General features: G+C 46.8%; 2 protein-coding genes across 25 annotated transcripts; one reads left to right on the top strand and one right to left on the bottom strand.

The window, feature by feature from the left end:
* Positions 1-19,296, bottom strand: LOC148052488 (uncharacterized). Of its 24 annotated transcripts, none has more exons than XM_087729926.1 (48): positions 19,159-19,296; positions 18,614-18,923; positions 16,999-17,210; positions 16,636-16,828; positions 16,040-16,097; positions 15,707-15,727; positions 15,411-15,431; positions 15,291-15,311; positions 15,161-15,181; positions 14,857-14,877; positions 14,128-14,148; positions 13,523-13,543; positions 13,149-13,250; positions 12,448-12,468; positions 12,117-12,137; positions 11,900-11,920; positions 11,770-11,790; positions 11,342-11,362; positions 10,899-10,919; positions 10,770-10,790; positions 10,460-10,480; positions 10,060-10,080; positions 9,910-9,930; positions 9,792-9,812; positions 9,650-9,670; positions 9,256-9,276; positions 8,776-8,796; positions 8,115-8,135; positions 7,757-7,777; positions 7,236-7,256; positions 6,950-6,970; positions 6,634-6,657; positions 6,260-6,280; positions 5,935-5,955; positions 5,813-5,833; positions 5,454-5,474; positions 5,165-5,185; positions 4,895-4,915; positions 4,562-4,582; positions 4,126-4,146; positions 3,815-3,835; positions 3,676-3,696; positions 3,520-3,540; positions 3,388-3,408; positions 2,844-2,864; positions 2,320-2,340; positions 2,201-2,221; positions 1,458-1,972 (listed from the first exon to the last, which is right to left on the bottom strand). In XM_087729926.1, the coding sequence occupies exons 5-48, from the start codon at positions 16,050-16,052 to the stop codon at positions 1,461-1,463; spliced, it is 1,491 nt and encodes a 496-aa protein (XP_087586052.1). In that variant the 5' UTR covers positions 16,053-16,097; positions 16,636-16,828; positions 16,999-17,210; positions 18,614-18,923; positions 19,159-19,296; the 3' UTR covers positions 1,458-1,460. The 24 variants fall into 24 exon arrangements, with proteins under 24 accessions (XP_087586048.1, XP_087586052.1, XP_087586051.1 ...); XM_087729925.1 differs by having other exon boundaries at positions 16,636-16,855; XM_087729924.1 differs by having other exon boundaries at positions 16,636-16,860.
* RACK1 (receptor for activated C kinase 1) lies at positions 19,265-23,454 on the top strand. The gene is made up of 8 exons (XM_087730085.1): positions 19,265-19,487; positions 20,180-20,351; positions 20,966-21,113; positions 21,455-21,550; positions 21,718-21,828; positions 22,290-22,430; positions 22,848-22,958; positions 23,300-23,454. The coding sequence occupies exons 1-8, from the start codon at positions 19,379-19,381 to the stop codon at positions 23,363-23,365; spliced, it is 954 nt and encodes a 317-aa protein (XP_087586211.1). The 5' UTR covers positions 19,265-19,378; the 3' UTR covers positions 23,366-23,454.
* Positions 23,455-23,526: the final 72 nt, after the last annotated feature.

Raw genomic sequence — 23,526 nt, forward strand, 5'->3', positions numbered from 1 at the left:
TCTGGAGAGTCTCAAGTGATTTATTGTCAGATGGGAACTACCCGTTGGCCACCCCACGGTGGGGCAAAAGGCAAGATTTAAGGCTTTACAGGTGGCTAAGAGCAAGCAGGGATTAAAGAGGAATTCATTGGCGCTATTAAAGTGCAGTGAGATGTCACGAAAGGTGAAGACCATGGTGTCCACCCCCCTCTAGTAGCTTCAGTGATGTCCCTAGTCACCCACCTTCCAGCATGGCTTGCCCCATGCTGATCTCAAGCACTGGCTTGACCCCTTCCATTTTAGAGCTCCCAGTACCTCACTGGAAGCTTTATGGCAACATGATGTGGAGCTCCATGCCGGTGTGAGCCTCTTCGAACCTTTAATCCATATGGTCTGGATGTTTGGCACCCCGATTTTCACCTGAGGGCATCATGCCAGCTTAGTCTTGAATCCAGGCTTATCTCATCACCCAAAGGCTGAGCTTAACTCAGGGACTTTGACTAACCCAGCTGGAGTAAGATCATCTGCCCAGGCCAGATTTGAGTCAAATTTAGTCCTGCTGGAGGACACGACTGCGTCCGTCTCTGGTATAAAGGATTACAGGAGCAACGCCTTGACCAGCAGCGCAGTGGCTGAAGCATTTGGGGAGGAAACCGGTGGAGATGTTGGTGCAGAAAGCTAACAGCATCGACCAGGCACCTTGGAGCTCTGAGCAGTCACGGAGGGTTTGCCACGTCCTTTCTCTGACCAAGGGCAAAGGGCCTGAATTTGTATGCAGGTTGGGTGAAGGAGAGTTGTTTAATCTCTTCCAAGTGTAGACTCCTTCAGCAACAGTTGATGAAGAGAGTCCTTCAACAGTTGATGAAGAGAGATAGGCACACAGAAAGCACGATTTGCCTGTCCTATTTCGATGCCTATGTCTGCACGAGAGGAGTTGCCCACCAGAAGTGCTTACTTCCCTCTGCCTACTATAAAAGTGGCTCAAATGGTTGAAACCGACACGTCAACCACCAACTGATGAGAAGAAAATGCTGGTGGGAGCCTGGACACCCGCTCGGGTGATGGGGGCAGCGTGAACATGACTTACCCTGGTGCCCACCTCTTTCCATCAACCAAAGGAAGAGCCTACAGCTCTCTGTAGGTCACTTGATGTTCCTGTACGCTGGAACCGCAAGTATGAGACATCGGGCCAAGGGCTGAGGCTGGGCAGACCTTCTGCCACCTTATGTTGAGGACATGCAGGATGGGCTGCCTTTCCTTTGCACGATGACGGCTGGAGCACTCGACTGGGAAGGGGGGAAAACGAGGTTTGACGCTGCTCTTCCCGAGAGCATTTCTATCCTGGTCTCTATCCTGCTGCTCTTAACCACCTGGCTGTTGGTGTCTGGATGGAGCAAGGTGCTTCCACCACTCCTCCTGCCCCTCAAGCCACCCGCTCACCGCCGGCGCTGAGCTCTCCGCGCCAAGGAGGAACGCAAGGGTCATCGGACCAGGGAGAGCGAGCCCAGCTCCACCCAGAACCATGGCCGGATCCGCTCCCCGGCGAAGGAAGCCGGAGGAAAAGTGAAGATCGGCATTTTGTTCTCGACGTCAAAAAACGCCACCTCTCCCCATTCGTAGTCTAGAGAGATCCGGATCTTTTTGGGGACCCGCGGCAGGTTAAGGAGGGTTGGAGGGGAGGTGAGGGCACGGTTCTTAAATCCCCACTGCTGCACCGCCCAGATCCCTTCCTCGGGATTAAAGCTGATGGGTCCCTTCCTCTGCAGAGACTCCTTGCTGACCCCAACGGCGCAGTACTGTCCCTCTTCTAGATCCACCACCCAGTAGTGTCTCCCGGAGGTGAAGGCTTCGCAACCCAGCACGCAAGGATCGGCGTCAAACCGCTCGGGGCTGTCGGGAGACTCCTGCAGCATGTATTCCCATCTCACGCTCTTCTGATCCTTGGAGAGGATGAGGCGCGGGTGGGCTGTCTCCGGGTCCAGCGTCACGTTTGCTGCGGAAGAGGAAAAAGAGGGCGAGAAAGAGAATTAAACTTATTTAACCTGCCTTTCGCCCAGGGGCTGGCGTCTTCTTGCAAATCTAACAGGGTGTTTTGTCTTTCTGTAGTCCAAGGCTCGATACAACGTTCCCTACACATATACGTGACACCATCCAGCAAACGAGTGGACCACATTACTCACCCTTTTTTTTTTTTTCCTTCATCTTTCTCTAAATTACTTACCCATTTTTTCTTCCTCTTTCCCTAAAAATGCACAATAAAAAAATAAATTATTAATGGTGATGTAAACTTAAAGCCAAAAGCCAAAGGGGTATTTGTAAAAGGGAGAAAAATGCACTTACTGTGCTGTTCAATGCATTTTCCTTAAAAGAAAAAAAAAAAAATAGTTTTAATGAGTTTTTTTATTCCAAAAGATGCCTCCAATTCATGCCGATTTTTATGTCCTTCCTTCCCCCGAAACAGTGCTTTTTTTTTTTTTTCCCCTTAAACTGTTGTGAAATAAGGCCTTATAGAGACTTGTGTCTGTAACAAGACTTGCCATTTAGATTAAACCTCAGAAAAAAATACAGATGCTTTAAACTAACAGGCAGAAGTCGCCGCCCAGAAAAAAAAAGCTGTACTAGGCCATACCAGGAATTTCTGCCACAATTAGAGGGCATTGCTTGTATAGTCTGCAGGGGGAGGAAGGTGCGTGGGTGCTCTGGAAAGTCCTGACCAATATTTTCACTTTTTGTGGGCGATATCTGCGATGCTGAAGTCCCCGGAGGCGACAAAGACAAAAATCCGCCAGCTCGCCCCTTCCAAAATGCCCCCAAAACCTCACACATCTTGTACTGCCCCAGAAGGCGAGGAGAAGGACGCTCACGCATTTTTGCCTTGTATTCCTCTGAAAAGAGAAGCGATAGAAATGGTTATTGCACATTTTTCTTCCTTTTTGAGTTATGACTTTCTAAGACTTTCTTGGCTCCCAAAGCAAAAATACATTTCTGCGCCTAGTGATTATTATTGCTTGCATTTTTATGACTGTATTAATAATATATTGCTATATACAATTGTGTAATTACACAGTCTTTCTATATAATATATATTTTATATAATTATAATATATATTTTATATAATTATAATATATATTTTATATAATTATTGTAGATTGCACGTATTACAATTGTAGTTGTATATAAAATAATTGTATATATAGTAGTATCTATGTAGTTGTATATAAAATAATTACATATATAACTATAATTATAATGCTGCATCTTTCTACTTTACCCCATTAGCCCAGGCTTCCATAAAATTCCCCAAAGTAGCTCAGAAAAAGGCATAAAAAATAATAATAAAAAAATATATATATAGGAGACAAACGTAGACTTGTGTATCTTTCTTTCCCGCAATCAGAGTGACTTACCAAGCTCTGCAGTGAGTTCATCTGAAAAGAGAGAAAAAAAGAAAAGATTTCCGTTACGATTCACACCGAGGCGATCCTACGGCTCTTGCGAACACCCAAAGTTCGTTTCTCGGGAAGAAGTCTGATACTCACCAATTTTTCTATCACGTTTTTCTAAATAAAGGAAAACAAGAAAAGAAATCAAAGTTGTTATAATCTATTTTTTCCCTTCATATAAAAAATAAGACTAAAATACAGACCATAAACTGCATATATTTATTTTGTTGGAAGGCAGAGAAAGACACTCACCGATTTCTGCAGACAGTTCATCTTGAGAGAGAAAAAAAAAAAATACTGGTTTTCATTATCATCATTGTTATAATTAAAATAAAAGTCATGATTCCATGCACCGAGTTCCACGGGATTTGGGAAGGAGATGGACACGTACCAATTTTGGCATCGCGTTCTCCTAAATAAGGAAAAATAGAAAGGAAAAGGGAAAAAAAAAAAAGTTATTCCTAAGTACTCTCCCCTTCGCTGTGTGTGTTCATCACCTGGAGATAAATCTGATCTTCTTCCATTCCGCATAGAGAATTATAATTGTAATTTGCATTTTACCTCTAATTTTATATAGATTAACCCATCCCCTAATTGACTTGCCTAATCTTAAAGCAAAGGTCATGACTTGCTCCTATCAAAGCCCAAACCAAATATAAACACGATATTCGCAGAAATTTGATTTTTTTCAAAAGGACTTACCCAGCTCTGCAGTGAGTTCACCTAGGAAGAGCGAAAGGAAAACGGGTTTTAATTATGAATATTTTTTCCCTACAGATACGGACTGAATGGTTCACTGGGGGATTCTACGTTTCTCCTCAAGAACGCGCTTACGGATTTTTAATTTTAATTGCTCTCAGTAGAATTAAGCATCGCTGAGCTGAAGAGAGCCCTCGGCAACAGAAAACCAACCCAAAATAACTCCTGGTTAGCCAAAATGTAACACAGAAGGGCATTTGGGCCGCCCAGGGAGAACGGAGAGAAGCAAACAAGTAGCGTCCAAGGATGTGAAGTTTTTGGACAGTTCTTTTATCTCATATTAAAGGAAAAAAACCTCAATTTCAGAGCAATATTTGCACCCCCATGCACTTTCCCGTCCTATTAAAGGCAGAAGGCTCGCAGAGAGAACAGCGCTTACCGATCCGCGCAGTCTGTTCCGCTGAAAAGGGAAAAAAAAAAAAAAAAAGGGAAAAAAAAAAATCTTAAAAGTGTCGCCCATAATTTTTTGTGGTTTTGCATCACCTGCAAATCGCAACTTGACAATTTCCCCGCAACGCTGTACTGTTGGTTATTATTTTTACTTTAACCATGATTTTTTTTTTTTTTTTTCTAAACCGAGATTAAAAAAACCTCACAAAACTCAAAGCAATGTAAAAAAGTAACAGGGAGGGGGAAAAAAAAAATACAGGAGAGGAAAAAAAATACAAGGGAGGGAAAAAAATAAGGGAGAAAGGAAAGCGAAATGACTTACCAAGCTCTTCAGTGATTTCCTCTTAAAGGAAAGAAAGAAATGAAATAATTAGAATTTCTTTGCTCAAAAGAATACGAGATTCCAACAGAAATCTCACGAACTCTCCCAATATTCCAACAACCGTATGGGAATTGGGTATTTCGGGGTGGAAAAGCAGCTCCCTCGGCTGTTCTGGGGATCGGGATAAGCCAGCCAGCATCCCTCCACTCCGAACCCACCCGGAGCCCCCAGATACGCCCCAAAGGACCGGGAAATGAGAACAAAACTCACCTATTTTTTTATCACGTTCCCCTAAAAACAAGGAAGAAAGCCAAGATTAAAATCCTTTAAAAGCATCGGTTGATGTTATATCAGAGACAGGAATTGTCCCCAAACACCACCTTCTTATGAGTCGTTTATTATTTGAACTTTCATTTTCTGCTGGCTCTCATTTCCCTCTCTCTGAGCCTCCGTTTCTTGTTATGTTAAAAGTTAATATCCGGGCAACAAAGAAAACTCAGAAAGCTTTAGAAAAGCTTTTGTTAAAGGTTGAAAAGAAAAAACCCAAATAATCACATACCAAGTTCTTCAGTGGCTTCATCTTAAGAGAGAGAAAAAAAAAATGGATTTCCATTAGGATCTGTTTATTCCCCAGATATTTTCTCCTTCTCTACTATTATCGATCTCCTTCACTATTAGAAGACCCAAATTTCCTCCCACTTCTGCAGTTAAATGGTGGAGAAATGTAAAAAGCTGCTTCTGCTGATGATGTAAAATGCAGTTTCTTTTATAATTTTGCAGTATCGAACTTTGCTGACGCTTGCTTCGTTCACGTGTTGTGACAACAGACCACAAAGCTTCCGACCAAACTCCAGTTCAACGAGAATTTGAAAAGAAATGTTGGGTATTTGCTGTTGGCAAAGGAAGGAAACGACTTACCCAGGTCTTCAGTGAGTTCATCTTAAAAGAGGAAAAATAGGAAGTTTTCATCGCGTGCTTAAGGAGGATTCCTTCAAATCAAAAGGATTTTCTGCCTTGGCAGGAAGGCAAATGATGCTTACCCCTTTCTAGGTCACTCTCCTCTGGGAGGAAAGGAAAAAAAAAAAACAAACCAAAACCAAACAACGGGGGGGAAGAGAGGAAAAAAATCAGAATTCTCATTATGCTCTACCATTTTAGCAGCATCCCTCTCCCAGATATTATTTGCATTCGTTACTACGATTGGAAATGAGTTTGCAACTTATATTAAACACCATATTCTTTTTTTTTTTTAAAGAAAAAAAAAAATCCAGCCACATCAACCTAACATGCACGCAACAAGATTTGTATCACAAAACTGGACCCATCCCTTTTTCGTCAAATTTAAAGGAAAACAAAATGCTTTACCCGGCTCCTCAGAAGATTCATCTGCAAAAGGAATGAGAAGAACGAATTTGGCATCACCAGCCCTAGATACGCCCTCCGTCCGAGCGTTTTGCGTCCTACCGCTTCGAAGGCATTTTAAAAAAAAATTATGGACTCCTGTCGTTTTTGCTTCAGTCCCATAAATAAATTACATTTTTAGTCTGGAATCTAACATAGAATATATGTGTGTGTGTATATATGTTTGTTTGTATATACACACATACACAGGAATTTTTTATATATATATATATATATACACACACACACACAAATAAATATGAATAAAATATTATATAATTACAAACTCCCTTGAACTTCCTAAATTTTTTAGAGGAGAAGGAAAATACCTTACTTACCAGCTTTCCGATCCTTTAATTCCTCTAAAAAAAAAAGAGAAAAAGAAAAGGTGAAACACGGGTTTTCCTTTTGTACCCCAGGTTTTCCTATCAGGATACAAGCTCGTTCCTATTCCATCGCTATATTTTTCTGTGTGTTATTATTCTGTTAGTATTTTATTTTTAAGTCACCCGCACGAGCCCTTTATCCATCCGCTTCTACAGTTATCTCAAAGACTACATACAACCAACCAACCCAAATTATGAGGAAAAACAAAAAACCACCAAAAAAAAAAAATCCCCGATCAGCTTTGCGAAAGGAATAGAAATGCCTTACCAAGCTCTTCCGTCAACTTTCCTTAAAAAAGGGAAAACAGAATTTGTTCTCATCAGTGCATTTCCTTCCCACGGATGCGAGAGGGTCTTGACGGGGGCAACTCAAGGTAACCAAATCCTCTAACGCGGGCAGATACTCTCATGCCTCTTAATTTTTTTTTTTTTACTTAATTGAATTAATTTACGGTATTTTGCCCCAAATACTAAGCCAAAACAGTAGCAGCAACATCATCCTGCTTGTGACCCCCAAGGGACTGCGTTTCTCAGAAAATAAGAATGACACTTACTAATGACAGCATCCTGTTTTCCTAAAAATAAAACAAAAAAAGGAATCGAAATGAATGAAACCCCGTTCTTCTCCAGTTTTAGATTCTGACTACACCACGAGCTCTGCAGAAGAAAGTCACCCCGCTTAGCGAAAAAGCACCGCTTACGCACACGCAACTACGGATATTTCTCTTTTTATTTCTGCATCAAGGACACTTGTCGGGGGAGACTCCCGTATTTTTTTGTGCGTATCGCTCCATGGAAGGGCAAGAAAAAAATCTTGGCGATAAAAATCTTGCAAATAAAAAAAATGAATAGAAACTCTTGCAGTAATTTAGGACAGAGAATCAGATCTCCAGGGCGTTTTCCTCTACCACCGGATGTGTTTCATGGAGTATTTTCTCCAAATATATACATATTTTTGAATTAATAACTAAATCGAACATACTTCTTTGGTGAAAGTGAGCACCAGCACAACTCATTTAGGGGATCCCGCTTCCCACTGAGGATTCACTTCTCCGAGACGCGCAAACAGACTTACGAACTTCCGAATCTCGTTCCTCTGCAAACAGAACAGAAATTATTACCAATTATTACCATTTTTTCGGCGGGGTTTCGCTAAAGCACCTCTCCCAAAGCCTGGACCCCAGCACTCCTGCATTTCCTAGCTGTTATTTTTTCCAGGTTACACCTCGATAAGTTACAGCTGCAAAAAGGGGATGCAAAAGTCATCGGCACCCCCGAATCCCCGGCGGCAGCTTCTGCTCTTGCTGGACGCGGAATTTACTGACCGGGGGGCAAGGAAACGCACTTACAAATTTACAAATTGTAAATTTGTTTTACAAATTGTAAAACAAAAAGTTTGGGGGGGGGGGGGGGGGGCAAGGGAACGCACTTACCGAGCAGCTCGGTCAGGCGCCCTGAAAGCAAAGACGGACTTATTAGTTCGAAGCAGAGCTTTTTAACACCAGAATTATATATATTATACAATTTACAGTTATATATTTGCAATATACAAATTATCGTTAGAATTATATGTTTATAATACGCAAATATATATAAAATGTTTATAATATACAAGTGATATCTATTTAAAATATACTATACAAATATATATTATATATTGTTTTATATATATTATATATAAAAATACTATACAAAACAAATATAATTAATACATAATACAGATGACAAAGGCTGGTGACCTGCTGGGGTTGTTCCCTCACTGAGCCCAAAGCCAATTTGACAGCGGCAGAATTTGGGGTCCCCTGTGCAGCCCCAACCCCATTTCACAGCAGAGTCACAGGAAAACACGTAATTTTTACTTTTCCCCCCTCTTTCTGTTCACTTTTACTCTTTAGCAAGGAAGTGAAACAGCCTGGACCATTCCAGCTGCAAATTCTTGTTTTTCTCATTCCCGTGTATGGCTTTCGAAGGGAATTTCTGCAGAAAAAAAATCCCTTTTCTATTCTGTATATTGGATTTAAACCGACTGCTCGTTCACACTTGGGTTAAGCGAGAGACCCCCTCAAACCATGGAGTATGGAAAACGACACTTACTTATCTCCGCCTCATTTTCCCCTAAAAGAAAAAAAAAATGGGAATAAATAACAAGGAACCACCGCTTTTGTCTTCACATCACGTCCCTACGTTATCAGCGCAGCTTTTTGGGTCTTTAAATGATTTTATTCTTTTTACATGCTTAAAAATGCATCTAGCCTCGGCTAAATGAATATCTGCAGGTGGAAAAACAGGCTCAAGCAACGCCGCAAATCCCAATATGACGCAATAAGTGGGTTTTTATGGGAGGAAAGAGAATGCCATAGCTGGCAAAACACGCAAATATCGGTCGCGAGTTGGGTTTTGCTGCTCTGCAGATTTGGTTGTTGCTTTCTGCAGCCGATATTTTATATTTATTGCCTTCCTCCCGGGCAGTTACAAGCTCGTGTTGCCTATGAGCTCATCCATGAAAATAGCAAACGAGCTGCCGGGATAACATCGAGCCCGGCCACGTGGCTCGCAAAGCGGGGTGATACTCACTGATTTTCACGTCCCGTTCCTCTAAAAATGATAAAGAAATGAAAATAAATTAGTGCGCCGTTGCGTTCTACAAGCGTTGAAGTCAAGCTCTGCTCAGGCTTTATTCTGGAGCTGGTTTTTATAATGTTTATAAAATTTATAAAATATAATTACATTTTTTATAATGTTGCTTGGAAATTATATTTTGTGGAATATTTATTATATTTTATATATATATATATATAAGCTACCATATAATCTACCACATAATAATATATATTTATCTTAGCTTTTGCATACATACTGCTAAACTTGATTAAAATAGAAATTACCCCCTTAAAAACTTCAGCTATGCAGAGATAACGGGGAAAAAAAAAAAAAAATCCATTTTGAGCAAAGCAGGGAAATTTCTTACCAAGTTCTGCCGCGTGTTTCCCTTAAAACAGAGAAAAAAAACAAAACGGGAATTTCATGACATTCGGCTTTTCTCGATGACATAACAGATGACAAAATTCGTAGGGTTAATGCTCACAATTAAAAAAAAAAAAGGCACTTACGAAGTTTTCGAGTGCACTCCCCTGAAAATAAACAGAAATAAATGATTATGACGTCGCTCCGTGCCTGTCTTCATGTATCATTTCCACCTAACTCAAGATTAACGGGAAAATGACTTACCGACGTCTGCAGTAAGTTCACCTGAAAAAAGAGGGGGGAAAAGAAAAGTTAGTTTTAAGGCAAGGCTTTTTTATTTTCCTGGAAAGACACAAGATTTCCCCCCGCGAAATTCATCCAGAGACTTGCCGGGCAGAGGAACACAAAACCTACCTATTTTTGTGTGCCGCTCTCCTAAAAATAAGGGGAAAAAACCAATCGTGTGTTATTTCTCACGGTTTCTGCCTTTCCCACGTTACATCTTTATCTCTGTTCGCATAATTTGGAATACAAGACTGTTTCTGTTCTAGCCCTGTTGCCCCTGTTTCTGATTATCTGGGGGTTTTACATTTCTCTGTCACTGCCTTTAAGGTGCTGTTTTTCAGCAGGGAGATGAAACAGGCAGAAAGGAGTTTGGGGTTTGGTTTTAGAATTGCACTTTTCTAAATGCAATTTAAGGATTTGTTTGCAATGTAATAACTGTTCGGTAATTTAATTTTTTTTTTTTTTTTTTTTGCAATTTAATAATTTTTAAAATTTAATCAAAAACGCAAAAGGAAGGAAATGGACTTACCAAGCTCCACCGTAAATATTCCTTCAAACAGAAAACAACGTTAGCTCCCGTTAGGTTTCCCAAATTCCACAACACGAGTCAAACCTTCACCTCTCCAGCCCACCTCTGCTCTTCCCACGGCAGCTTCCCCCCCTCATATTTTCCTTTTTCCCCTTGAACTTGGGCTTCGGGCTCCCCCCGGCTTGAAAACCACAGGATCATTTCTTCTCACGACCCAAAATTTAGTTTAATTAAGAAATTCCAGCATCCCTTCAACGCTGAAACACCAACCAAACCATCCCGAGGCGTACGAGGAGGAAATGTCACTTACTAATCGTCGCATCACACTTTGCTTAAAAAAAAAAAGAGAAATAAAGAAAAATATATAGCGATGAGCTTTCAGTGCCTCTGGCTGCCCTTTCCCCTTTCCCCCCGTAATACCGGAAAGAAAATTACTTACAAAGTTCTGCGGTGAGTTTCCCTAAAGGGAGAGAAAGATAAGTTTATTTTAAACAGATGTTTCTCTCTGCTCTCTGGACACAGCGTAAATAATTCTCTGGTTTAAGCTTACGCGGTGTTTTAGAAAATAATATAATGTATAATAGTATAAAATGGGTAATAAAAATGTATAGCGTGAATAAAATAAATAAAATAAAGGATATACTAGTGGATATACTAGTGGATATACTAGTGGATATACTAGTGGATATACTAGTGAGGAAAACCAGTGGCTCTGGTAATACATCCATTTAGGAGCGACGTAAGGGGTTGAATTCAGAAATGCAGGAAAACTGAGAAAACCGGTGCCCGGGAGGAGCGCGCCTTCTGGAAACACACCAGCCCAGGGAGGAAGATCCACCTTTAGACCAAGATTTTATGTGTCAGGAGGAGAACAGCACTTACGAAGCCTTGAGTCTCGGTCTCCTGAATGAAAAAGAAAGAAAAAGAATAAAATCCAGCATTTTTTGGTCTTTTTTTTTACACGGCGCTGCCCTCTTCCCCCAGGACAACAGGTCCTGAAGCCAAAGCTCAAAGACTTTCTGCTGCAAAGCTGATTTTGCTCATTTTTCTAGTTACATTTTATTAAAGAACCCCCCAAAAATCTCCACTTTGAGTTCATGTTTTTGTAAGGAATAAGGGAAACGCCCGACTCTGGGGAGAAACAAGATGTCCAGCTGAGGTTGGCCCCGAGCAACGTGGTCTCACCTTGGCACGAGCCCTGGTGAGGACCAGGAGCTTGGAGCAAGGACCTCCAACTAACTGCATAAACCACGCAAAGATTGTAATTAAAACAATCCTCACAGGAGGTTCTGTACAAAAATTAGACTTACCAAGCAGCGCAGTGAGTCTACCTTTGAAATAAGAAAAAATAGGTATTAGTTCAAGTAAAGCGACAAAAATTGACCTTAGAAAAGAGGTTGCTAAACCTAAAATTTTTGTTTCAAAAAGAAAAGGACTTACGTATTTCTGCTGAGAGCTTGGCTGCAAAGAGAAAAAATACTTGTGTTTATTCGGGTGGTTTTTCTCTGTGGGAAATGCAGAAGCCCGGGCTGAAACTTGGGGGGCAAAAAGGAAATGTTCTTATTTGCCACTTTGCAAGGACAGGGCATCAGAGCGGCTCCCCTCCCCCAAAACGAGGGGTTTTTACGTCAAAAGCACAATGAAGAATGACACTTACTAATTTTTCTATCACGTTCCTCTGGAAAGAAAAGGAGGGGAGGGAAAAAAAAAAGCAGGAAAGTGATTATTAAATATTTCCTTCTTTTCTGTGTATTGGGTCTATAGCATCCCTAGAGCTCTTAGATCACGAATATTGCTTTTCCCCCCCCCAATATTGCCTTTATACTGATAATTATACTTTGAAATTAAGCTGTTATGAATGGTACTCAATCTACAAAAAGAAATCCTGAGGTTTGCAGCAAGAAACCCCCTCTCCGCCCCCATTTTCGAAGATAAAACAGCAGGCGTGTCTGCGCCACGGCACCCATCCGCGGAGGAATCGCACTTACTGATCTTTGCGTCGCGCTCACCTAAAAAACCAAGAAACGGTGAATAAATACAGAGAAATGCAAAGCGCCTCCTCCCGCGGCGCCGCCTTCACACCATAAAACTCACACCCGACGGACATTTTATGCCACAGACTCTTTCCCCTATAATATTTAAAAAATAAGGCTTGTCGAGGAAGAAATCCCCCTATAAGCCACCCAGTCCTAAGGCAGATGAAACCACAAAATCTTCTATTTTTAAAAATTTTTTTATACCCAGCACTTTGGCAGAATTAAGGATAATTTTAATTTTAAGGAAATAAAACTTCTTACCCAGGTCTGACGTAAGCTTGCCTTAAACCAAAGGAAATAAATGAATATTAGCTTTAAATCGACCTTTATTTCTCCACGAACACCGATACCGTGGCTCGCGCTGCCTTCGGCTTTCCCCAGGGTCAAGTTATAACATAGCTGCGCCGTGTTGACGCTAAGGAGACCAGCGAGCTGGTAATTAAGAACAGGGAAGGGGTTGCTGGCAACAGCTTTATATTATGGGTAAAGAATCGGTCCCTGCATTTCGGCACCGATGGAAATAAGGGAAACGGGGCTGCCTTTATACGCGAGAGAGATTAGAGAGGCGGCACGTAGCCAGAAAGCCCAAATTCCGCAGCTTGGTGCAAACTCAAAACCTCCCATATATTCAAAAAATAATTTAATAACCGGACCCGAAACACACAGGGGCCCCCGGGGCGATCCGGCGTCACCTGGGGCTTTTACTTCTACCAGAAGAGAAAAGCGACGCTTACTGATTTTTCTATCACGTTCCTCTACAAGAGAAAATAAAGAGGAAATATCGATGGTCAGTAAGTGCTCACCGGCTCTCCATCACACTTGTGAACTTCACATCATCCTCCGCCTCCAAATTTTGATTTTATTTGTCATTATCATTTGAAATCACGCTTTTTTTTTTAATTAATTGACTTTATTTCTAGGCCAGATTGGACATACGCAGGGTTATGTATGCGTGGGGGGAATAACCCCGTCTTTCTCCCTAAAAACCCACAGCGCAATAAAGACAAAAAGGAAGGGAACCACTTACCAAGCTCTGCAGTCAGACTGTCTGAAAAAAAAAAGAAGAAAAAAGAGAAAAATAAATACTGGTTTTCTCAAGGACCTCCAGGGATGCACGAACCCTGCTCGGTCCTTCCTTTGCTTGGAAAACAAAGCTATTCTGCGCCCAACACTCGGCCCGTCTCCCCCCTTTGCAACATCTGCCACGAAAGACGGGACAGTCAGAACTGGAAAAGGAGTTTTTGCAAGATTTAAGTCTCTGTTGAGAGGGGTTAAGTCTTGCACTTTGCACGTGCGGGGTCTCAAGGGCCCCACATCCCCCAAGGCTCCCTCCTGCGTCTGCGGGGCTTCGCACCAACTACGCTCGTATTGGCTTTGGCTCAGAAATTCCCTTTATTCTCTTTAGGATTGCCTTCCTCGCGGGAGCAACCTGCGAGCCCCCTCTTCTCTGGTTTTTGTTTGGGTTTTTTTTTTTTTTTTCTTTTTTAATATTAGTTCTTGTTAAAAATGAATATACCTCCTGCTTTTTTAAAAATAGGCAAGAGAAAGGGAATAAACCCCAGTCAAATCAGCTAAAACATGACTCAAAGCTCTACGGAAATATATCGGACGGGACGCAAAGACATGACTTACCGATCTCTGCCGTGAGTTCACCTTAAAACAGAGAAATCCATCAGGATGCACGTTAAAGGACTGCTTAAATCTGTTCTCTGGCTGACCTTGAGCCTGCCGTTTACAGACTTGGCATTTAAATAACCACGCAGGGTCGAGGGCAGACCCCAGCGCGGACGGGACCATGTGTCACCCTGGCTGTTCCTCCAGGGTTCGATAAGCAAGAAACTCCCTTACCAGAATCGATTTGACAAAGGTAAGAAAGTGACACTTACCTATTTCTGCATTTTGTCCCCCCCAAAAAAAGAGAAAGAGAAGGGAAATGGCTTTAAGTTATTTTCCACCGCTTCCACACATTTATTTTGTTCTTAATATTAGAGGCACAAAATAATCTCTGTTCTATCCGGACTTATTCTATTTATTACAGGCGTTTCCACTTAGTTTTATTTTTTAAGACCTTTCCACTTCTGCACTTTTTGAAGCTGAAATGGAAAAATATGCACAAACTGCAGCTTGCTATCAGCAGCCCTGCCCAAAGCCTTTGCAGAAGGAATGCGACTCGCCGAGCGTCGCAGGAAAAATTCCTAAATACAGGGAAAAGTATTTATTTAAAAAAAAAAAAAAAGGGTATGTATTGTAAAGATACGTATTGTAAAAAATATTTTATTCCAACGCTGCGTGATTGAGGCTGTTTGGTGTCGAGGGGCACTATTATTTAGAAGAGCTTTTAAATCGAAGAAGGACACTTACCATTTTCTGTGTCACATTCCTCTAAAAATAAGAGAGAAATAAACGCGGGTTAGTCCTAAGAGCTCTCCGCCTCTGACATGCTTCGACGAGCGAGCAAGAGCCCGAAGAAGAGATTAGGGAATGCCGCTGGATTGCAGGGAGACAGCGCGTCTCCTCCCAAGCGAGATGCCTAGCATAACAGGGATAGCTTGTACCGCGCTGGTGGTTCGGGTCCCTTCCCCTTAAGTTGTGTGTCTTGACTCTTTCCATTTTCAGTGGCAGCAAAAAAAAAAAAAAACCCAAACCACCCCAAAACCACACTCACCGAGCTCCGTGTCGCTTTCTTCTAAATGAAATAAAGAGAAAGAGAGAGACGTCGGTGGTCACTGCTAATGCTACAGCTGCAGAAACGCGTGTCCAAACTCAGGCACGCGTAAGGAAGGTAAGCGACTTACCAAATTCTTCGGTTAACTTCCCTTAAAATAAAGTAATATTAGGTCAAGCCTTTAGCACCAAGGTTTTACCATTGGGGGAGGGGGAAAAAAAAAAAAAAACAGGGAAAAAAAGAGACTTACTGATTTTTGCATCCCGTTCTTCTAAAAAAGAAACAGAGAGAGAATTTAGCCCCCAGTGGGGCCTTCTGTGTTTCTTTGGTTTGCTCTATAGGACTTGTCTTAAAAAATTATTATGTACTGACTTTTTTTTTCCCCTTATTGACCATAATCTTCCCAAAATTACGCTGGTTATGAGTTTATCTAATGTGGCCTAGAACACACGCTAGTATAACTAAGCCACACACCCAGCCAAGAAAGGCCAGAGGAGATGTCTATCAGTGAGACTTGTTTTGATGGAAGAAAGAAAAATCACTTACCGAGATCCGCATTCCTTTTCCCTTAAAAAGAAGAAATAAAGAGGGGGGGGGGGGGAAATAGGTAAATGTTTTTCGCACTGGGTACAACTGGAGTGGCTCACCTAGCAACCTAGCTGCACCCCTCTGGAGTTAAACATTAATATTTTTTATTACTTATTGACAGCCAAGAAGAGCATCGAACTAGAAAAGCTGGCTTCAGGAAGCATCAAAAAAGCAGCCCAAAAGCAAGTAGAGCAAGGACTGAACACCCTCGGGCACGGCAAAGCGGGGTTTTGGGTGCCAACGGAGCCGGGACTTGGCACAGGCTTTGTTAATCAATATGTTTTCACGTACCTGACTCCGTCATCACCTTCGCTTCTGAAGCGGAACCACCTCCGAGAGTTTTGTCAACCTGGTGGGACGAGAGGGAACGTGGTTAAAACATCACGTCCAGGGAAAACCAGGCCTTTTCCCCCATTTTTCCCAGTTTCCCAGACTTTGTTATTTGAGATGGTTTCTGGTCTACAGCTGGGCGAATGGTAGGAAAGAGGGAGCTGCTATAGGTGTGATGCACCTCCATCGACATCAGTCGCCCCGCTGATCACAGAAGGGGTCCAGGGCAAATAACCCAGACTTAAACATCTGATTTTAGTTGTCTGAAGTAGCATGAGCTTAATTTCCCCTCTACGTCTCATAAATTATTTCAATAAATTATTTATTCAGTATCATCAGATTCATATATAGGAATAAAAGATCATTTTGTTCTAGGTTTCTCCCAGCTATCACGAACGTATCGTGTTTCTTCTGCTTTCTAAACGCACGTCCCAGCCTTTCAGGAAAGAACCTGCACAGCCAGACCGGCATCCGGGAATAGGATACCCACAAATTACGCTTTCCCTGCCTCTCCGGCACTTGTGGAAAGAAAAAAAAAAAAAACAAAACAAACTTACCAAGACCTGCAGTTGATTTTCCGTAATGCTGAAGTTGGCTTAACTGGGGCCGTTTTGCTCCCGGGGCACGCGGGCGGCGATGGTTGCGTACGTGGGGGTTGTCCGTCCTGGAGGTTTTGGCAGGTCCTGGGTCTGCAGTGCCCTGGGAAACAGGTACCCAGACTCGCCGGAGACTGCGTGTGTCCGCACCGGGCTGGAAGAGCCGTCACGGGCACGACAGCTGTGCTGGCAGCGGGGAGGGGACCTTTCACCGCCTAATTTTAGCCGGTTTAAATACCGAGGTGGAGGGAGGGCTGGAGGATCCCTATATAGTCATCGCAGGAACAGGGTCCTCCAGAGGAGGAATAGAAACAGAGGTCTGACCTGGTGACATCGGGCCGCCCTCCGGAGGTGCCGGCATCTCCCACGGGTTGGTTGGGGGACACGGTAGCTGGGTCTGTGAGCTCAGCGTCTATAGATAGCGGTGTGGATAGCACCGAGCATTTCGGATGCGTGGCGATCCCGAGGAGCTCCTGTTTGTGCAGAAATCTTCCCTCTCCAAGGAGGGACGGCATCGATTTCTGGTTTGCATTGCCCTAAAATAAAGAGAGATGCGAAATAAGCTTGTGCTTTTCTCCTTCCTTTCTGTTGCTGCTGCTCACCAGGACGAAGCGAGAGCGAGTCTCCTCCTGTGGCCAAGATTTCTCATCACTTCGCCTTATTTTAAAATAAAATAAAAAAAAAGCCAGCTTATGAAATGCATCCAGCTTAGTCTCTCCCCATATATCTCAGCTTGCTTCAAAGACACACAGCTCTCCCACTTCCCCCGTAGCGACGAGATGCAGATTTGAAAATGAAATTTGTTTTCTTTTGCTGAAGGGGACTTTTTTTTTTTTTTTTTAAACAAAGCTCTACAGCAAGTTTTCCTTCAACCAGACAAATAAGCATTCAAATGCAGACCAATCCCATAGCTATAGCGCTAGAAGACTCATTTTCACCAGTTAACTCTGGCTTATAGCAGTGTGAAGTTAGTGAAAGACATCTAAAATTGTCGATCTCGCCCTGAACTAGTCACCTGGCATTTTTTTAAATAGTCAACAGAAAGAAAATAGATTTTGACGGTGCCGTTCACCTGATCTGTCTCAGATGTCTCTGAGTCAGTTGCCTAAACTCTCAACGTGGTTAACGAAGACAAACGAGACATTTCCAGGCTGTTACGACCCAGACTGGGGCAGATGTTTAACTAGGAAGGAGCAGTCTGGGCTGGGCTTCTGCCAAGTGGTATTTCCCACCCCAGAAACGCTGAGAAAATGGGCTGAAACCAGAAAACCTCACTCGGAGGCTCGGAGAAGTAGATGCCAGTTCTTGAACCCTAAGGACTGGGATGTGGTACCTTTGCCGGGAGCTCTGTCCGTGAGACACACGAGCTGGCAGCTTCCTTTCCAAAGCCTGAAAATTAAGGAGTTAAGGACACACGAAGAACACTGTGAAATTCAGAGGGGCCTCCTCGATCTCCAAACCCCAGCAAAGGCCACGGGCTGACGGAGAAGGGGTTTGCGATGATGCTAAAAAGGGAATTACAGGAGAGTTCTTCCCTGGAAAAAAAGGGGCATCACTACAGGGGCAGCCCTGGTTTCGAGCCGTGAAAAGGGCAGGCGATGCTGAGCATGGGAGAGGGCGAGGGTTAAGGTTAAAGCTGAGGACGAGAGACCGCGACCTGGCACCCAACTCCGGCGACTAAATCCTCTGGATTTGCAAGAGGAAAAAACATTGCCATGCGCTAAAGAAACAGAGGGCGCTTGTCTCGGGGGAAACCTGAGCAAGGGAAAAGGGGATCACGGCGAAGGAGATGCCAGTTCTTTTTGGCAGCGGAGGTCTGGCATTTGGAGAAGACCAAATAAGCGGCGTGCTCCCGGGGGCTCTGCCAAGAGAGGAACCTTGCAGCGTGACACAAGGACGGTCGGCAGCGCTTGCAAGATATTTTGGAAAAATTGCTCACCAGTCGCGCCCCGCGACGGGCTCCGAAATTGCTCGTCGGCGTTGATAAGCAAATCCTCCAAAGGCAACCCGTGCAACGCAGCGGGAGAGGTTTCTTCGGCGTGAGAAGCCTCAGCCTTTGGCCGTTGAGGACTCTGAACGGCACCGGTTCGGAATGCCTGGGCTGGAAGTTAAGATGCCGGGCTCCAAGGGCTGTGAAAATCGGCGGCGGAGGGCTTTTCATCTCCGGGGCTGCCTAGCCAAATTATTTCCCCGAGGTCTGATCGTGCCTGTCGAGTTGTGTCTATTTTCTAGGCGATTTTCTCATGCGCCTGGATTTTCAAACACGCAGGAACTTAAAATTGCTTTATTCCCTTAACCCTCTGCTCCACTGCCAGCCCCCCGAGGCCCTGTCCCCCACAGCCCCCCTACCCCACCGCCAGCCCCCCAAGTCCCGCCCTGACCCCCTCAAGCCCCCGACCCCACCTCCAGCCCCCCAAGCCCTCCCTGTCCCCCACACCCAGCCCCCCAGGACCCTCCCTATGTCCCCCCATTACCAGCACTCACCCCTACACCTCTTTCCGTACAGTGCCGTGCGCGCCGCCATGTTGCCCCGTATCCCTGCGCGCCGCCATGCTGCCGTACGGCTCCCGCGTTATTTCCGCTTCCGCCGGAAGCCGCCTCGCTCTCTTTCTCTCCCCGCGCTGGCGGCTGCTGTGGGCGGCCGGAGGGGACCGGGCCGTGGCCTCCGCTGAATCCGCCGCCATCCTCCCGTCCCGCCGCCGCCATGACGGAGCAGATGACCCTGCGGGGCACCCTGAAGGGCCACAACGGCTGGGTGACGCAGATCGCCACCACGCCGCAATTCCCGGACATGATTCTTTCCGCCTCGCGCGGTGAGGGCCGCACCCCGACCGGGGCGGAGCGGGGGGAGACCATCGGGAGGGGAGGGGGGGGTCAGGAGTAGACCATCGGCCCGGGGCAGGGGGAGACCATTGGCTTGGTTGAGGAGAGGAGCGGGGAGAGACCATAGATCGAAGGGGGGAGACCATCGGGGGGAGAGGGGGCAAGGGGAGGCCGTGAACGCGGACGGGAGAGGGGCAGGGAAGGCTGTGGGGCTTCTGTGGGGCTTTGGAGGAGAAAGGAGCAAGGGGAGACCATGATTTAGGGCACCCAGGGAGACCATCAGGGAGAGAGGGGGCAAGGGGAGGCTGTGGGGCTCGGGAGGGGAGAGAGATCACGATTTGGGGGTGCCAGGGATACCGTGAGCCTGCGAGGGGTGAGGGGAGGCTGTCAGCCAAGCGGGGAGACCGTGGGCCCAGGGATGGGGGGCACAGGCTGGACCCCCCCATGAGGGCAGCCCGGCCTAGGGATGGGGCTGGGGGGTGGCAGGGCAGGGGTGCTGAGGAGGAGGAGGGGAGAGGAGGCAGGGGGTCTTTGCAATAGGCAGGAGGGGGCAAAGGAGCGGAGACTTGGTCACCCCATTTTCTTTGGCAGTTCCCCATTGCCATGGGTGAGGAGAAGGACGGGCAGGGGGCTGTGGTCCCCGAGGTGACACCCACCTTACCTCTCTCTGCCTCCCCTGCAGACAAAACCATCATCATGTGGAAGCTGACCCGTGACGAGACCAACTACGGGATCCCGCAGCGAGCTCTGCGCGGTCACTCGCACTTTGTCAGCGACGTGGTCATCTCCTCCGACGGGCAGTTTGCTCTCTCGGGCTCCTGGGACGGCACCCTGCGGCTCTGGGACCTCACCACGTGAGCGGCGGGGACGAGGGTGTTTTGGGTGGGGGGGGTGTAGCGGGCGTCTCTGCTTCGTTTGGGCACTGGGAGAGGGGATGAGGTCATCAACGCAGCTTGAAAACGGGGTGATTTGCTCTTGGGTTGGAAGATAAATCCCAGCGGGGGGGGGGGGATTTATTCTGTGGCCGGTGCCACGGTTTGGAACGGAGGCGGGAATTGGGGCGTTGGGCTGCTCTTCCTCGGCTCCCGCTCCTGATGATTAGACCTGACGCGAAGTCTGCTGATCCTCTGGGATCTGAGGACACGTCCTGCAATTATGATGGGAGAGAAGCATGGGAGAAAGCAGCGGGGGGGCTCACGGCTCTTCTTTTGGGGTCGTTTTGGGCTGAATTGGTACAACCAGGAGAAGAGGGTTGAGATTTGCAGAGCCAGGCATGCACGCGGGCCAAACTCATCCCGATTCCCCCAATCCTTCTCCAGATTTCTTCTTTTGAAGGAAAAAGGGAACCATCGCTCCTTACCCTTTCGTAGACCACTCCGCGTTTCTTTTTCCTTCAAATATTTGAATTTTTCCCCCTCTTTGGCGGAATTTGTCTGAGAGATGTCCTCTCGTCTCCGTCTTCCCGCAGCGGCACCACCACCCGTCGCTTCGTGGGCCACACCAAGGACGTCCTGAGCGTGGCCTTCTCCTCCGACAACCGCCAGATCGTTTCGGGCTCCAGGGACAAGACCATCAAGCTCTGGAACACCTTGGGCGTCTGCAAGTACACGGTGCAGGTGAGCTGGGGGAGGTGCGAGCTTCCAGATCGCGCCTCCGTGAGAAACCACCTCCGTGGACTTGGTTTTAGGTCCGCTCCCACCGCTTTTGATGGGGAATCCAGGTCTCCCAGCCCTGTCCTAATGATTAGAAGTGGAATGTTTCCTGCTGACCTCTCCCTGGGGGGGGGGTCTGAGGACAAGTCCTGCAATGATGAGGGATGGGGGATGAGGGGGAGACCTGGGAAAGCTGCGGAACGACGGGATGCGGCAGGTCTGATCTTGCAGCGCCCCGTGGACGGGGCGGGGAAGACCCGGCCGCGTTTCCTCGCCGTGAACCCGGCGTCGTTCCTCTTCCCCAGGACGAGAGCCACTCAGAGTGGGTGTCGTGCGTGCGTTTCTCCCCGAACAGCAGCAACCCCATCATCGTCTCCTGCGGCTGGGACAAGCTGGTGAAGGTGAGGTGGGATCAGCTTCCCCCAGCTGATCTGCAACGGTAGGGGAGGAGTGGAGCAGCCAGAGCGCTCGGGGGAGGGTCTTTTCCCCCCCCGTATCCCCAGAATTGGGGTGCAGTAGCAGAGTTTAACCCCCTTTTCTTCTGACCCCCGTGTTTTTCCCCACCCAGGTTTGGAATTTGGCTAACTGCAAGCTGAAGACTAACCACATCGGGCACACGGGCTACCTGAACACGGTGACCGTCTCCCCCGACGGCTCCCTCTGTGCCTCCGGTGGCAAGGTACGTGTCACGGGGGGAAGGCCGAGGCCCTGAGATGAGATCTTGGCGTCCTACCAGCAGTTGGGGCTCATTTCTGCGTCTCCCACCCTGAGGATGGGCTTCCACGCCTTGGTCACGGCTCGAGCGGGGTGATAACAGCCCAAAATTCTGGCCTGACCTCATGGTCCTAGTAGCAGATGTCAAGCGAGGAGAGAAGACCACGAGAAAGATGCTCACCCAGCTCCGGGAACCTTCTTTAGCTCTTCTATTTCAGTCCTCGATGTGGGTTTTTTTTTCTTTTTTCTTTTGCATTTTCTTGCTGCGTCCTTTCTCTTTTCTGTATCCACGCTGGCTTGAGGCAAAGTGCTCCGGCTTAACCGCGGTTGGGGCGGAAAAAGGCCTCCCCGGGGGCAGAAAAAGGCCTCCCCGGGGGCAGGTGACGAGTGTCGGGGCTCGCTCTGACCCCTCCTTCTGCCCCGCAGGACGGCCAGGCCATGCTGTGGGACCTGAACGAAGGCAAACACCTCTACACCTTGGACGGAGGAGACATCATCAACGCCCTGTGCTTCAGCCCCAACCGCTACTGGCTCTGTGCTGCCACCGGACCCAGCATCAAGATCTGGGTATGTCGCCGCTCGGTCCTCGTCCCCTCTCTGGCCCCATCTGGGCAGGGTTCCTCCAGAAGACTCAGCTTCCTTCAGCTTTGGGGTTGTGCCGGGTTTGGGGTCACCTTCGTGGTGGAGATCCTCACTTTGGATCACGGATCTCGGAGGAGGAGCAGCTCTCGTGGAGGATTGTCCCCACCAGGGCGGGCCGCGCAGCGGCGCCCGCGGCCTCGTCCCCCGGCCGAGGAGGGTTGCGGCGGCCGCGGGGCCGCCGCGCCGTGATGAAACACTTGATTGCCATCTGACTGCATCCGTGCGGAAATCCAGAGGCTGTTTCTGAGCGACCCTCGGGGCGTTCCGGACATGGGTTGGATTCGGCTGTGGGAGTCTCCCTGCAGGACCCCTCGTTCCTTCACGTTCTTCTTTCTCCCGCAGGACCTGGAAGGCAAAATCATCGTGGATGAGCTGAAGCAGGAGGTGATCAGCACCAGCAGCAAAGCCGAACCACCCCAGTGCACTTCCCTGGCCTGGTCCGCGGACGGGCAGGTAAAAACCATCCCCTTCTCCCTGCCCCGCCACCCCAGCCCTGGGGAGCGAGGATTTTGGGGTCCCTCCTGCCGCTCTTGGAGCGCAGGGACCGCGAGGACGCTCCTGGAGCCATCCCTGCCAGTGAGGGCAGGGGCTTCCCTGGGTCCCTTCCTTCCCCGGGCCCCTTCTCAGCCTTTGAGCTCTTCTCCTTTATCTCCCCAACCTCTGGGGCTGATGGTGGCCCTCTCTGCTTCGGGATTTGCCCTCTGAGGACCGCAATCCCTCGTCCTCACGTCCCGAGGTCCCACCTTGCCGGCCATCCAACCCATCCCATGACCCGGCTCCGTTTCTCTCCGCAGACCCTGTTTGCCGGCTACACGGATAACCTCGTCCGGGTGTGGCAAGTCACCATCGGGACCAGATGAGGACACGGTAGCGAGAATCCCTAAATTTTGTGTACAAAATAATAATAAAAAAAAAAATCAATAAAAGCGCTCTCTCGAGCTCGTGGCCACCTCGTGTCCACTGTTGGGTCATCCCACAACCCGGAGGTTCGCGGAAGATCTGGGGTTGGAGCTTTCCTCCA

Source organism: Nipponia nippon, unplaced genomic scaffold, assembly GCF_047370975.1.
Source record: "Nipponia nippon isolate SJK-2023a ecotype South Korea unplaced genomic scaffold, ASM4737097v1 scaffold_47, whole genome shotgun sequence".
Taxonomy (NCBI): domain Eukaryota; kingdom Metazoa; phylum Chordata; class Aves; order Pelecaniformes; family Threskiornithidae; genus Nipponia; species Nipponia nippon.

What these genes read in the sequence shown, in the direction of transcription:
- LOC148052488 (XM_087729922.1), bottom strand. An exon ending in CAGTCTGACTGCAGAGCTTG is followed by an intron (nt 13,251 to 13,522) that starts GTAAGTGGTTCC and finishes TTTCTCTTGTAG; the next exon opens with AGGAACGTGATAGAAAAATC. An exon ending in AGAACGCGATGCCAAAATTG is followed by an intron (nt 3,697 to 3,814) that starts GTACGTGTCCAT and finishes TTCTCTCTCAAG; the next exon opens with ATGAACTGTCTGCAGAAATC.
- RACK1 (XM_087730085.1), top strand. Translation starts at nt 19,379, where the DNA reads ATGACGGAGCAGATGACCCTGCGGGGCACCCTGAAGGGCCACAACGGC. An exon ending in TCTGCAAGTACACGGTGCAG is followed by an intron (nt 21,114 to 21,454) that starts GTGAGCTGGGGG and finishes CCTCTTCCCCAG; the next exon opens with GACGAGAGCCACTCAGAGTG. An exon ending in CCTGGTCCGCGGACGGGCAG is followed by an intron (nt 22,959 to 23,299) that starts GTAAAAACCATC and finishes TTCTCTCCGCAG; the next exon opens with ACCCTGTTTGCCGGCTACAC.